The sequence below is a fragment of the Callionymus lyra genome, chromosome 17 (assembly GCF_982586985.1).
Source record: "Callionymus lyra chromosome 17, fCalLyr1.hap1.1, whole genome shotgun sequence".
Taxonomy (NCBI): domain Eukaryota; kingdom Metazoa; phylum Chordata; class Actinopteri; order Syngnathiformes; family Callionymidae; genus Callionymus; species Callionymus lyra.
The window spans coordinates 12,355,822-12,369,380 of NC_141834.1; the positions used below are offsets into that span (position 1 = coordinate 12,355,822).

Genomic DNA, 13,559 nt, shown 5'->3' on the forward strand with positions numbered 1-13,559 from the left:
GCTTATCCAGTCCCCAACGAGCAAGCAACAACGGTGGCCGAGAAGATTGCCTCTGAGTGGGTATGCAGATACGGAGCTCCATACTCTCTTCACAGTGACCAGGGCACCAACTTCGAATCAGCTGTCTTCCAAGGAATGTGCGAGATGTTGGGGATCGAAAAGACACGGACTACCTCCTTCCATCCTCAGTCGGACGGTCAAGTGGAACGTTTTAATGCCACCCTACAGAAGATCCTAGCCACCACAGCAGAACGATGTCACTGGGATTGGGACATAATGATTCCATATGCAGTTATGGCCTACCGTGCAACTAAGCACAGCTCCACAAATCTCACCCCAAACATGATGCTCTTTGGCCGGGAGGTAACGGAACCCATCGACCTCGTCGTTGGCCTGCCACCTGACGGTGTGGACAATACTCCTGCAGAATACGTCCAACAGCTCAGGGAACGGTTCGAGGTCTCACACCAGCTAGCCCGGGAGTCATTAGGAAAAGCATCTGAGCGTGCCAAGAGACAGTATGATAAAAATATTTGTCAAGTCCAGTACAAGGTTGGCGACACAGTTTGGTACCTGATTAAAGGGACCAAAAGAGTGAAGAACAAAGTCCGGAAGTTCCTACCTTTTTACGAGGGCCCTTACTTTGTCGTAGGTCAACTGGACGACCTAATCTATCGGATCAAGAAGAGCTCCAGGTCCAAAACCAAAGTGGTTCATCACGACAAGCTCAAGCACTACTACCCTAGAACTCCACTTGACAACAGCTGGGTGTTCCAGGACATCAACATGCAAACACAAGAGAGGACACCATCAGCCGCTGTAGACGAGGATGCTTCGGACGATGACATCGGTCCCCTCGACTTGTGGGACGCCTCATCTGATGCTGAGCATCCTGCTGCAGAGAGCTCAGGCGTCGCTCCACCTTTTCCATCCAGCGGGGACCAGGCTCAGGAGAGCCCTGACCAGTCTCAACGGGGGGAGGCCGACGACGAGCATCAGGGAGAGAGACTAGCCGGCCGGTGTGCTGCACCCCTTCCTCGGCGACCACCAAGGGTGCGCAGAGCTCCAGACATGTTTGGTGACTGGCTGAGTCACTGAACGCGGGGTGATGATCACCTGAGATAGGGTGTAGGCGGATCGCTGCCCTACTCAGGTCGGAAAAAAAAACACTGTTACATTGTTTACAATCGTTGTTTGCTAAAATGTGTATTCATATTGTTATCTTTATCACAGTTTTATGATGATAAGAGTAAGGAGAATGTTTCGTTCTGATATTGTTAAAAAGAAAAAAAAGCTTAAAGGTTTACTAAATTACCTTTTGTGTAGTAATTGAGGTTTTCAGGGCATGTACACGTTTGATATGAATATTTTGATACCCAAAGCTAAATACCTTGTGCCTTATATTGACGGGAATGTTAGAATGTGAAATTGAGCAACTGTTACCTATTTCCGGAGTAATGCACATATTCGTGATGGACACTTTGTTGCATTTACATGTGAATGGTACGGGTTTTTGTCATTTCGGTTTGCACACTAGATTAGACGATCATTCTCATAACAGGTTTTCTCCCGCTTAGAATAGCCACTGAGGGACCCTAGGGGTTGGGATGAGTATTGTGAGAATGTTTGCAAGTGTGATGTCACATGTCCTGTCTATAATGTGTATTATGTCCTGGAGTGATATTAGGAGTTAATTATCATCCAGAGTGGGGGTAGTGTTACCAACCAGGGCTCCTCATTATGCAGGCGGATGATGCGGGGTTGGGGGCGTGTCTAGGTGTGCATGCTCTGAGTGCATGTTCTGTGCGTGTTCGTTGTTGTGATGGTGAGGAGGCGAGGAGTGAAGCCGCATATGCACGTTTGTCCGGTAAAAATAGTAAGAGAAATAAAAACCCTTGAAGCCAGTAAAGTTGTCGTTCGTGTGGAGACTCTCCGTGACTATCTTCAGCTCAACTATACGGACATTAAGTTACCAACGACGAACGAGCAGCTAAGTTGATAACTTAGTTTCGGGAACCAGCGGGTCTTAACTACGGTAAAGACGCCAGAAGGCTGGAAAGGTAACAGTAGTGTGTTTTTCTTCTCGTGTGTTTTTTATTTTATTCTCCGTTTTTATTTCTATTTTATTCTATTTTATTTTGTTAATAGTGTTACATTTCTAATTTTGTAAATAATTGTATATTCTTAAGATCGTTTTTATTTTATTTTGTATTATCTCTTTTATTATTTCTTTTTCCTTGCACTTTATTTTATTTTATTTTTATTTTTTTTAAACTGCGCTGTTGTGAAAGTGTGTTTCCCCTCTGGGGATGAATAAAGCTTTTCTATTCTATTCTCTTCACGCCCGGACACAAGCATGGCTCTACGGACGCTCGTCTCTGCTCTCGCCGGACTCCTGGTCCTCCTGCTCGCCCGGGGAGGTGAGTCCCAACCAGCCGCTGCATGAAACTTTTGACGCCCAAACTTTAGATTTTTAACTTCATAGTTTAGAAGATTATTTTTTTTCCCCCGAAAACTTTTTTTTATTAGAACAGGTGTGGCGGGCACTAGGACCTGCGCGGTTTTATCTCAGCCATCAGGGTAGTGTGTTCGGGACAAACAGTCCAGTTTGGTTTTGCTGAGTGAAGAATAAATTTGTGTTTTACATCATCCCTTGCTTCTTCACTCTTACCACATTATTGTTGACCCCGTTTTTGAGCATGTTTGGTGACGAAGACCACGGAGTTTCCTCCTCGACGATGTGTTCCACCTTTGCTCTTTTGAGGCTTCGGGAAACGCCAGCGCCAGCACCCAGTAGCAGCTGTGGGTTCTGGTGACCATAAAGATTCAGTCTCCGGGACTCGTCTTTTGGTGGACTCGGGTTCACAGAGAAGTTTGCTCCCTGCGACCCACCGGGACCTAAAGACTCAGCAAATGGATCAAGCTTCTCAACTTTTGGATCAAGGTTAGTGACTGTGAATTTTCAGGGACACACATTCAAGTGGGACTTTGTAGTAACTTCTATTACTGTTCCTATTATTGGCGCAGACTTCCTGTGTGCAAATGGGTTACTTGTAGATGTTGCTAACAGGCGTTTGATTCATTCTGTGTCTTTCACCACTTTTCCATGTGTTACTGGGGGATCTGTGCATGTACCACACGCTAACTTTTTAGCTGCGGGCGACGTTTATCAGCTGTTACTTGCTGAGTTTCCATCGCTTACTAAACCTGTGCTGTGTCTCAAATCGCATACTAGCGTACTAAAAGTTAGTATTTTTAGTACGTTAGTGTGTCTCAATTCTTAGTATGCGAAATTTAGTGCGCCATGCATACTAAATTGGCATACTAACACGCCCACAAAACTAGCATGGTTCGATGGACACTAACCATACTAAACAGCCGCCATTTTAGTGACGTTTTAAACGGAAGTTACGTCATATATAAATGCATATATATGCATATACTTAAATGTGTATTTTCAGCAGCAGTAGGAGGATAAACACGTGTTCGCTGCTGATACCAGCTTAAATATCTCGCGATTATTTAGATTCTCATATTTTTTCTTTATTTCTTTTTCCAAAGTTGCAATACGTGCTGCCAGCAGGTGTCGGCGATAGCGTTCAAACAGCTGCTTGAAACATCGTTAAATAGAAGTAGAAGAAGACGCTGTCATGTGATTTCCGGTGTAGGTACAATTTCGGTCCCCCCTACAATATCGGTCCCCCCACTTCCTACGTGATGACGTCACACGCGTCATATGCGAACGTCTCTTTAAAATATTTTTTATGGGTTAAAATAACGTCAACAGAAGGTTTACATGATACTTTTAACCACACATGAAACATTTATATTGACAAAAAGACGATCTTCGTCAACATAATCACTTTCCGTTCTTTCATTTCCTGGTCTGACGACACACGTGACTTTGAGACCAACGGAAGTGTCTGCGCTACATGTGACGAAGCCGCTGATTGGCTGAAGCTGTTTTACTAATAGTAACATAATAATACTATAATAATACTATAATAATAAAGCACAACTGTATAATGAAATAAAAATCATTAGAGTTCCGAAATATTTCGCTTTTCAAAAAAAGAAAAGTTAGAATATTCCTCTTTCAATAACTTGTCTGTAATTCGGATCATAAACACCTCAGTAATTATTTAGGTTTCGATTTTTTTTAAATCAATTAAATCAATTATTAAATGTATATGTGAATATATATATATATATATATATATATATATATATATATTATATTATATTCCAACAGTATTATGAAGAGAACAAATCTCAATAGTGTGAAAATTAGAAAATGTTTTTTTGCCAGTAGTGTTAAAAAAACACGATTTTTTTTTGTAGTGCATACATTATACAAATATGACAATTAAAAAAAATGACTCGTTCAATAAACAGCCCTGTGCTGTGTCTCAAATCGCATACTAATCTTAGTATGCTAGAAGTTAGTATGCATCAGTTTAGTGTGCGTACTAACTAGTACGCAAATGTGCGTACGCAAATTCTCCACAGATAGTATGTCTCAAATCAAACACTGCTGCTACACACTAACCTGAGATCACATGACAGCTTCTTCTTCTACTTCTATTTAATGATGTTTCAACCAGCTGTTTGAACGCTATCGCCGACACCTGCTGGCAGCACGTATTGCAACTTTGGAAAAAGAAATAAAGAAAAAATATGAGAATCTAAATAATCGCGAGATATTTAAGCTGGTATCAGCAGCAAAAACGTGTTTATCCTCCTACTGCTGCGGAAAATGCACCTGTAAGTATATGCATTTATATATGACGTAACTTCCGTTTAAAACGTCACTAAGATGGCGGCTGTTTAGTGTGGCTAGTATCCATCGAACCATGCTCAGTTTTTTTGGCGTGTTAGTATGCCAATTTAGTGTGTATGGCGCACTAAATTTCGCATACTAAGAATTGAGACGCACTAAAAATACTAACTTTTAGTACGCTAGTATGCGATTTGAGACACAGCACAGCTTTTTCGGCTTCAGTGGCCCGCCATGGTGTGGAACATTATATCCCGACAGTTGGTCCTCCAGTGTTTGCACGTGCACGTCGTTTTGATTCCGTGAAATGGCCATCGCCAAAGAAGAGTTTGCCACCATGGAACTAGCCGGTGCTAGGTGTATGTAAATATTACTTACTTACTTACTATCTTGACGACATATTGGTGGCTAGCGCGTCGGCTGGAGAGCACATAGACCACCTGAAGCAGGTTTTTCAGCGGCTCGAGGAACCTGGCTTAATTGTCAGGTGTCATTGTTTTAGGCCACCGTGTTTCGGCAGAAGGTGCGCTGGTGTGCCCTGTTCAGCTGGGGTTTGATGTCTCAGCCATGGCTGCTGACCGAGCCACCGAGCCAGATATTGTTTCTCTCCAATCGGGAGATACAAGCCTTAAGCTTGAGGAAGCTGTGGTTCAAGAAGGTGGTCCCGTGCTCCTCTGAACGTTTCTACCGGTCGCCCACGGCCCCTTGTTCCGATAGCTTGGCGTCGTCGTGTTTTCAATTCGGTACACTCCCTCTCACATCCCGGGGTTAAGGCATCAGTCAAGATGGTCAGTGCTAGATTTGTCTGGCCAGGGCTACGCAGTAACTTTGAAAATATCAAAAACACCCCTTTTTTCACGATTCTGCTACAATATTCAACAGCACTGTGTCCATTTTGTTTTTGAAAGTTACAATTAAGATGCAAATATTCAACGTGTTTTTCATCTTGTATTGCTATCTAACTTTGACTGATGACTGAGGACAAGAGGATACAGTCTGTCTCCAGCAGCTTTTAAAGCTGATGTTTGGACATATTTGGTTTCAAAACAAATGAAAGCAGTTACGACTTCGTCAGGAGTCATTCCACAACGCCAGTGAAAGTCCTCTGACAGTACTATAAATATATATTTTTTTCTACACACAGTATATCGCAATATACGGTGTCGTTTCCCCCTGTATCATAGTGGCTGAAACCAAAGCAGGATCGTTTTCTGCCTTTTATTAAACAGTCTCCTCCACACTGACATAAACTTTATTTTTATCCGGCCTGCTACATTTCCTAAGATTCTCTTGAGGACGATCGATGTTTATTCACTTTGTACAGAGTTGTAAATAAATAAACAATACAGTGGGATTAGAAACTCACATCTGCAGCCACATAACCGTCACTTTAATGGAATATTTCTTCACAACTTCATTCATTTATGTGGCGAGAAAGCTTCTGTTACGGGACCAGGAGACTCCCTGAACAGGTGGTCTGGGTTTATGAAAGCGTTTTTATTTAATATCTCAACACCTAAAAAACAATGCCTTGCTCTGTGTCTGTCTACCTCGTTAAAAAAAAAATAGCTTAATCTGACTAGAATCTTCAATTATTCAAGTGGATTGAATGAAAACGAGGTTAAGTCGAGGTCGAAAGAGGGAGATGGATGTCCGTGACACCCATAGATGCTAAAGTGCATGATCTGTGCTGCGGTTATAAACCATGACACGTGTTAAAAACTGTTAAGAATGACTTGAACAGTTTCTTCTGTGTGTGTGCGTGTTTGTGCGCGCGCGCGTGAACATGTGCGCTTGTATTTTTATGCATATTTTGCCAAAGGCGTTGAAACCCTTTGGCCATAAAATATTCTCTTGCAGTATCTGTCTCTCTGCGTCTGCTTCTGCCGGACACACGAGCCTTTTGTAATCACAGAGACATTAAAACTCTGACATGGGAAACCCGTGGAGTAACATAATGTTAATACTTGCTTTACTTTCTCTTCTTGTTTGGTTTAAAAAAAAAAGAAGCTCAATAATGCAACACAATGTCTAGTTAGATGTTGATGTGATTTAAGACAATGATGTTTTGCCATTTTTTGTCTTAACTGTTTGATCAGCATGAGCCAGGTTTAAAGTTACGTCATAATAACGATGACACTGAGCATTAAAAGTTGTTTAATTATCCATAATTACTCTTAAAAGTTGATGATAGCAAAGATAGAAGAGATTATATATTGTTTCTACTCAAGTGCTCCGCTGACGGGCGGGCCTTATGTTGCAGGTGTTCCTATGGAACATGGATAAGTTGACACTGATGCAGAAGCTGGAGGGACATCACAATGACGTGGTGTCTTGTGAGTTCTCGCCAGACGGCTCGCTGCTGGCCACTGCGTCGTACGACACCCGGGTCATCATCTGGGACCACCAGCTGGGCACCATCCTGCTGGAGCTCGGGTGAGACTCTATCCTTCATTGTCATCGCCAGCTTTTTTTTTGTTTGGTGGCTTCTTGTCCTCAGTCACCTGTTCCCGCCTCCTTCTCCCATCTTCGCCGGAGGAGCAAACGACCGCTGGGTTCGCTCCGTGAGCTTCTGCCCTGATGGACGTCACATCGCCAGCCTCGCCGATGACAGGTGTGTGATCTCGTCTTCTGTCGGCTGCACTCGTGCTCACCTGAGGATCGTTGGTCTAGAAACTTGTTACAGGTTCATCAGTACATGACATTTCATCCTTAAGGAATTAATAAGAAAATACAAAAAACTGTTCAAGCGAATAATAACTTTATAAAATTGGAGAAATAAAGAAATACACTTAAAACTAGAATAACTTTATTAACATTAAAACATTTATTAACATAATTTATTTATTAATATAATTTATTAACATTAACATTTAGTTTTTTTCTTTTCTTATTTTGTATGTATTATTATTATTATTATTATTATTTTTATTGTTTATGAAAAATTGCTGGCTACTGGAAAAAAACAATTTCCCTCAGGAGACCTCCTGAGGGATCAATAAAGTTTTACCTTACCTTACCTTATTAGATAAATAAATAAATACATTTGAAACGGGAACAACTTTATTAACATTAGGAGAAATAAAAAGAATACACTTCAAACAAGAATACCTTTATTAACATTGGATTAAAAAGAATACACTTAAAACAAGAATAACTTTATTAACATTAGATTAAAAAAAATAGACTTGAAACAAGAATAACTGTATTAACATAAAACAATTAAATACAAATAGACTTGAATCAAGAGTGACTTCATCAAAAAAGGTGAAATGAAAAAGAAAAAAGAGGTTCAAGTTCACAAAAACTTGGTTTAGTATCAAAACATATCAGCTTTCCTGGAGAAAAGGATTCCTCACATAAAAGATCATTTGACCATTTGAAACTGAGCAATAAACTCAATAAATGACACAAAAACCAATGAATCAACAATATTAACTTTCTATCCAAACGATTGTCATGTGTTGAAGCGACAGCTTCATGTGTTTGACCTTGTGTTCGTCTGCGTCAACATGGAAAGACACAATAATCCCGACAGTCTTTCCTCGTCGCTCACACGAGTCACAGTGAAGATAATCCTTTGATACGCTTCTTCATATTTCCTCGTCTCTGTGTGACTTTCTTGTCATTATCTGGTCGTGACAAATACATGTGTTTATCAGGCTCGTTCGTTTCTGGAACCTGGAGGAGCGAAGTCCACAGGCCACCAGCTCCTTATCCAGTGGTCTCTGTTGTGCCTTTTCAGCTGAAGGAGGCGTCCTCGCTGCAGGATGAGACACACACACACACACACACACACACAGTGACTCACACACACACACACACACACACACACACTCACAGTGACTCACACCCACGAGATCACGGGTCATCCAAGTTAGTTCACGGTAACATTCTTTCGTGATGACAGAAGGAAGTCGTTGTAAATGTTTCAATGTTGTTGCTGGAGATGTTCAAGTCGACTGTAAAACACACAAATGTCACATCATTCAGTAACTACACAAAATAATCTATACTAATCCATAAATAAATGACTATATTTATCACCAAAATCTGCAAATCTATCAAATCATTAGGTTTTACACTTTATGAAGCTTTAAAAGCTGCTGGAATCGACTGTATCCTCTCGTCCTCAGCCGGGCTTCTCATTTGGCTGCAAAAAACGTGACGACTTCTTTCGTTATATACACACAGCTACACACGCACACACATAGACATTCGCACAGTATATATATACACACACACACACACACACATATATATATATATGTATTTATACACACTCATATATATATATATATTTATACACACACGCACATAGATATTTACAAACGTACATATATATTTACACAAATATATACACACACATATATGCAGTCACACACAAGCATAGTTATGTACACACAAGCACACATACCACACACACACGCATACACTAATATACACACATGCACACGTATATACACGCACACACACACACATTTATGCACAACGATATATATATTTAGTATATTTACACACATCTACACACACACACACACACACACACATATATATATATATATATATATATATATATATATATATACACACACATATCTAGTGGCTCGAAGTTTTTTTGCAACGCAAAAATGAACAAACTAGCGCGACTATTAGCATGGTAATTAAAAATCGAATTACATTTTATATATATTTTTTAAACACTTAATTAAAATACAGACCATAAAAGAACTACGATAGTAATAGTTTTAGTCTTGTTAGTCTGTGTATTTTCTTAGACATCAATCCTCTCTGTTTCTTATCTTAAACGCTGACATGTTTACAAGTCACAATATCAACATGAACCTTTCGACTCGAGAACGAACATTGACTCGTCCTCATGTCTGTCTTTGAACGACGTGATGTTTTCCATGGAATGACGAAGTGAATCTGTCGCCGCAGGAGTCAAGACGGCAGCGTTGGCTTCTGGGAGTGTCCTCGCAGCGTGAGCAGCCTGCAGCACATGTCGCGCGTGATGAGCAGCCGGCAGGTGGAGGAGCTGCCCATCCCCAGACCCCTGCGAGACTACCTGACCTACAGGGTCATCTGAGCACCGGCCGAGCCCGGGCCTCCCGCTGATGCAACGCGTCGGCAAACATTAGCAAACGTCCTCAGAGTTACATCTTAAGAGAATCACGACTTTTACCCATTTTTCTCATTTATATGTTTACTTCACAAACGACTACTATTTTACTAGTTTTCACAATTTAAACTAAGTTAGTAGCAGTGGTTTGATTTTAAGACAAAGATAGTTGTAAAAATATTCCTCTGCAGAGGGTGCCATGTCATTACTACTGGAGTTTTCTAACAGACTAAGGAAGCATGTGTGCGTGTGCGTGTGCGTGTGCGTGTCTTTAGCTGGAAGGAAAATAATTTCTAAAGTAAATGATTGTGTATATATATATAGTTAACGTTCTTATAATTATTAATTTTATTAAGGGAAAACACTAAGCAAAAAGGACATTTTGTAATGAAATATACACATTTATTTAGTAATAAAAGCAATATACAGTTGAAAATAAAAAATAAATCCCTTATAAAAAGCATGGCAAAAAGTAAATTAAGTAAATAAAGTTTTACTTTTTGCTTAGTTGCCAAAATAAAAATTTTTTTTTTAAACCACATCACCTGAAGAGCTTGTTAAGAATACAACGTTATTCATACATTTAGATTAAAAACGAGGCACATGTTCCTTCAACTTTTTTTTTAAATGGATGTTACTTAACTAAAGTTGTTTTTTATGCTGTGTGTCGAAAATGTTTAATGTTTGTATCGACTTGTTGCTGACTTGTGTTTGTTCCAAGAACTGAAGCCGTTTCCTCCTGGTAAGTCGAGGGTTGTTGAAGGACATGCTCATGCGCACGGAATGAGCATGAGTACGCAAAAAGGGAATGCGCATGCGCACCTAAAAATAACATGCGCATGCGCACCTAAAAATAACATGCGCATGCGCACCTAAAAAAAAACATGCGCATGCGCATCTAAAAATAACATGCGCATGCGCACCTAAAATTAACATGCGCATGCGCATCTAAAAATAACATGCGCATGCGCACCTAAAATTAACATGCGCATGCGCACCTAAAATTGACATGCGCATGCGCATCTAAAAATAACATGCGCATGCGCACCTAAAATTAACATGCGCATGCGCACCTAAAATTAACATGCGCATGCCCATCTAAAAAAAACATGCGCATGCGCATCTAAAATTAACATGCGCATGCGCACCTAAAAAAAACATGCGCATGCGCACCTAAAATTAACATGCGCATGCGCATCTAAAAAAAACATGCGCATGCGCATCTAAAAATAACATGCGCATGCGCACCTAAAATTAACATGCGCATGCGCATCTAAAAATAACATGCGCATGCGCACCTAAAATTAACATGCGCATGCGCACCTAAAATTAACATGCGCATGCGCATCTAAAAAAAACATGCGCATGCGCATCTAAAATTAACATGCGCATGCGCACCTAAAAAAAACATGCGCATGCGCACCTAAAATTAACATGCGCATGCGCATCTAAAAAAAACATGCGCATGCGCATCTAAAATTATCATGCGCATGCGCACCTAAAATTAACATGCGCATGCGCATCTAAAAAAAACATGCGCATGCGCATCTAAAAATGACATGCGCATGCGCACCTTAAAATTAACATGCGCATCTAAAAAAAACATGCGCATGCGCATCTAAAAATGACATGCGCATGCGCACCTTAAAAAAACATGCGCATCTAAAAATAACATGCGCATGCGCATCTAAAAAAAACACCTAAAAATAACACACATAACCCGTGTGTGTCTGCGCAGTAGCGGTTTTAGGTACGGGCGAACGGGGCAGCCGCCGATAACAAAAATTAAATTATACACAATGTATAATTTAATAACGTGCGCACACATATATACATATTTATATATACTTGTTAATACATTTCAGCTTACGGCGCCAAAACATTTGTTCGATCTCGTCGACTGAAACCGTGTGTCGGCGCCGAAGCAAAACACCAGAGGAACAACAGCAGCTCGTGACCACGGTCCACTCCAGCAGCTGGCGGCGGAACAAACGGGCCACGGTTCCGAACGATGGCTCCGAGTCCGAGCGATAACTCGCGTCGCATTTGTCGGTTCACGCACAAGAATGTCACGATGAAGTCAAATGATGAGCCGGGGTTTAGCTCCTGATCCTCCTGTCACAGGCTGGAGCAGCAGTTTCAACAAACATTCGACTGAGGCCACACATGTGAGATCCATGAGTATTGATCACCAATATTATTATTTTTATTTGTTAAACATTGAGGCGCACAAAGCCATCAACACCAGCATGAACTGTCCAACAGGGATTTTACCGACTCACATCATCGTCACCTGGATGTTAAGTGATTATTTTCCTCACGTCCTGCAGCTGTAAAGAAACTTTAAAACATGTAGGTAATAGTTGTTGTTTGGGTTTTTACAACAGCAGTTAAGGAACCTTAAGAGAAAAACTGTTGTCTTATTTGTGATGTTTGTGTGATTCGTAAACAGTTGAACGGGCAATAAAATAAAAATGACAGAATGGAACAAAGTTGTGTTTTATTTAGTCTGTTTTGTGTGTGAGGAAGGCGAAAAGGGGGTGCAGGTGTGGCGGACATGATGACTGACGGTTATCCACTAATGGTTTGGATAAACTTATTTCATAGTAAGTAATTTGTATTTATTAAGCGCTTTTTCAGACCAGGGTCACAAAGCGCTTAAACAATCAAAATACTCAATAAAATATATACTTAAAAGGTCAATATAATAAACAACACAGGAGTTCCAGAAAATCAAGGGAAAATCAGCATCGCAACAAAAAGGTTGGTTCAAATCCCTCTTGAAGCAACTCAAACTCGAGTTAATGTTATTGTACTGTGAGCAGAAAACTCACAAGCTGGATTCTAACCAGCGACCTTTCTTGACGAGACCCCTACGGATCATAACGGTGTGCGACGGCGCCCTCTGCTGGCAGTGAGAATCCAGACAGCGAGAGAAAGTTTGTAGAATTTATTCAGTGACAAAGAAAAAAAAAAAGGCAATTACACAAATATGTACACATCTATTATTTATTTTAAAATACTCGCGACTAGTTTGGGGTACCAGCTTTTTCACTTCAGTCTCCTGAGGTCACTTCCTGTGGTCAGGAGTGTCAAAAAACTGGAGTCTTTTCCCAGAAGAAGTTTGAAGATGCGGGAACTGAAAGTGTGAGAATCACGGAGTCGTTCCTAACACTGTTTCTCTGGCACTTGATCAGGGTTATTGCTTCGGGCGTGATGTTCGGCAGGAGGAGGTCAGGCTGGTAAAAAAAAAAAAGAAGAAAGTTCTGACCAGGTCCAGCTTGGTCAGCAGGGGGGAGGAGGGTTGGGGGTGATGTTACTGCATGGAGTGCATGAAGCTGTCCAGGTTGTACTTGGTGTTGTACTGCTGCTGGTCCCAGAGCTACCCGAGCCCGTCCAGCACCGACTTCATGGACGACTTGCCGGAGGTGGACGAAGACTGGTCGCTCTTGATCTTCTCCTCCTGCAGAAGAAGAAGAAGAAGGTGAGCACGGAAGGACAGCGATGGTGAAGAGGTTGAGCAGCTGGTCGGTGCCCATGCTCTGCAAGCTGGAGTTCGCTTGGCTGATGATGGTGTTGGCGATGCTCAGCTTGAACTTCTGCAGGCCCATGATCTTCTCCTCCAGGGTTCCTCGCGTGATCAGCCGGTACATGTTCACC

At 41.2% G+C, this 13,559-nt stretch overlaps 2 protein-coding genes across 5 annotated transcripts; both read left to right on the top strand.

Moving 5' to 3' along the window:
• The first annotated feature begins 250 nt into the window (after positions 1-250).
• On the top strand, positions 251-1,098 carry LOC148062498 (uncharacterized). Its single transcript, XM_087779107.1, has one exon. The coding sequence runs from the start codon at positions 277-279 to the stop codon at positions 1,096-1,098; it is 822 nt and encodes a 273-aa protein (XP_087635233.1). The 5' UTR covers positions 251-276.
• A 125-nt stretch (positions 1,099-1,223) lies between these two features.
• LOC148062499 (WD repeat and SOCS box-containing protein 1-like) lies at positions 1,224-12,363 on the top strand. Of its 4 annotated transcripts, XM_087778893.1 has the most exons (6): positions 1,224-2,060; positions 2,356-2,420; positions 2,765-2,944; positions 7,041-7,213; positions 7,278-7,391; positions 8,440-10,939. In XM_087778893.1, exons 4-6 carry the CDS (start codon positions 7,056-7,058, stop codon positions 8,549-8,551), a joined length of 384 nt encoding a protein of 127 aa, XP_087635019.1. In that variant the 5' UTR covers positions 1,224-2,060; positions 2,356-2,420; positions 2,765-2,944; positions 7,041-7,055; the 3' UTR covers positions 8,552-10,939. The 4 variants fall into 4 exon arrangements, 3 of the variants coding, with proteins under 3 accessions (XP_087635019.1, XP_087635018.1, XP_087635020.1); XR_015709200.1 differs by lacking the exons at positions 1,224-2,060; positions 2,765-2,944 and adding an exon at positions 11,765-12,363 and having other exon boundaries at positions 2,281-2,420; positions 8,440-10,641; XM_087778892.1 differs by lacking the exons at positions 1,224-2,060; positions 2,765-2,944 and having other exon boundaries at positions 2,281-2,420.
• The last annotated feature ends 1,196 nt before the right edge of the window (positions 12,364-13,559 follow it).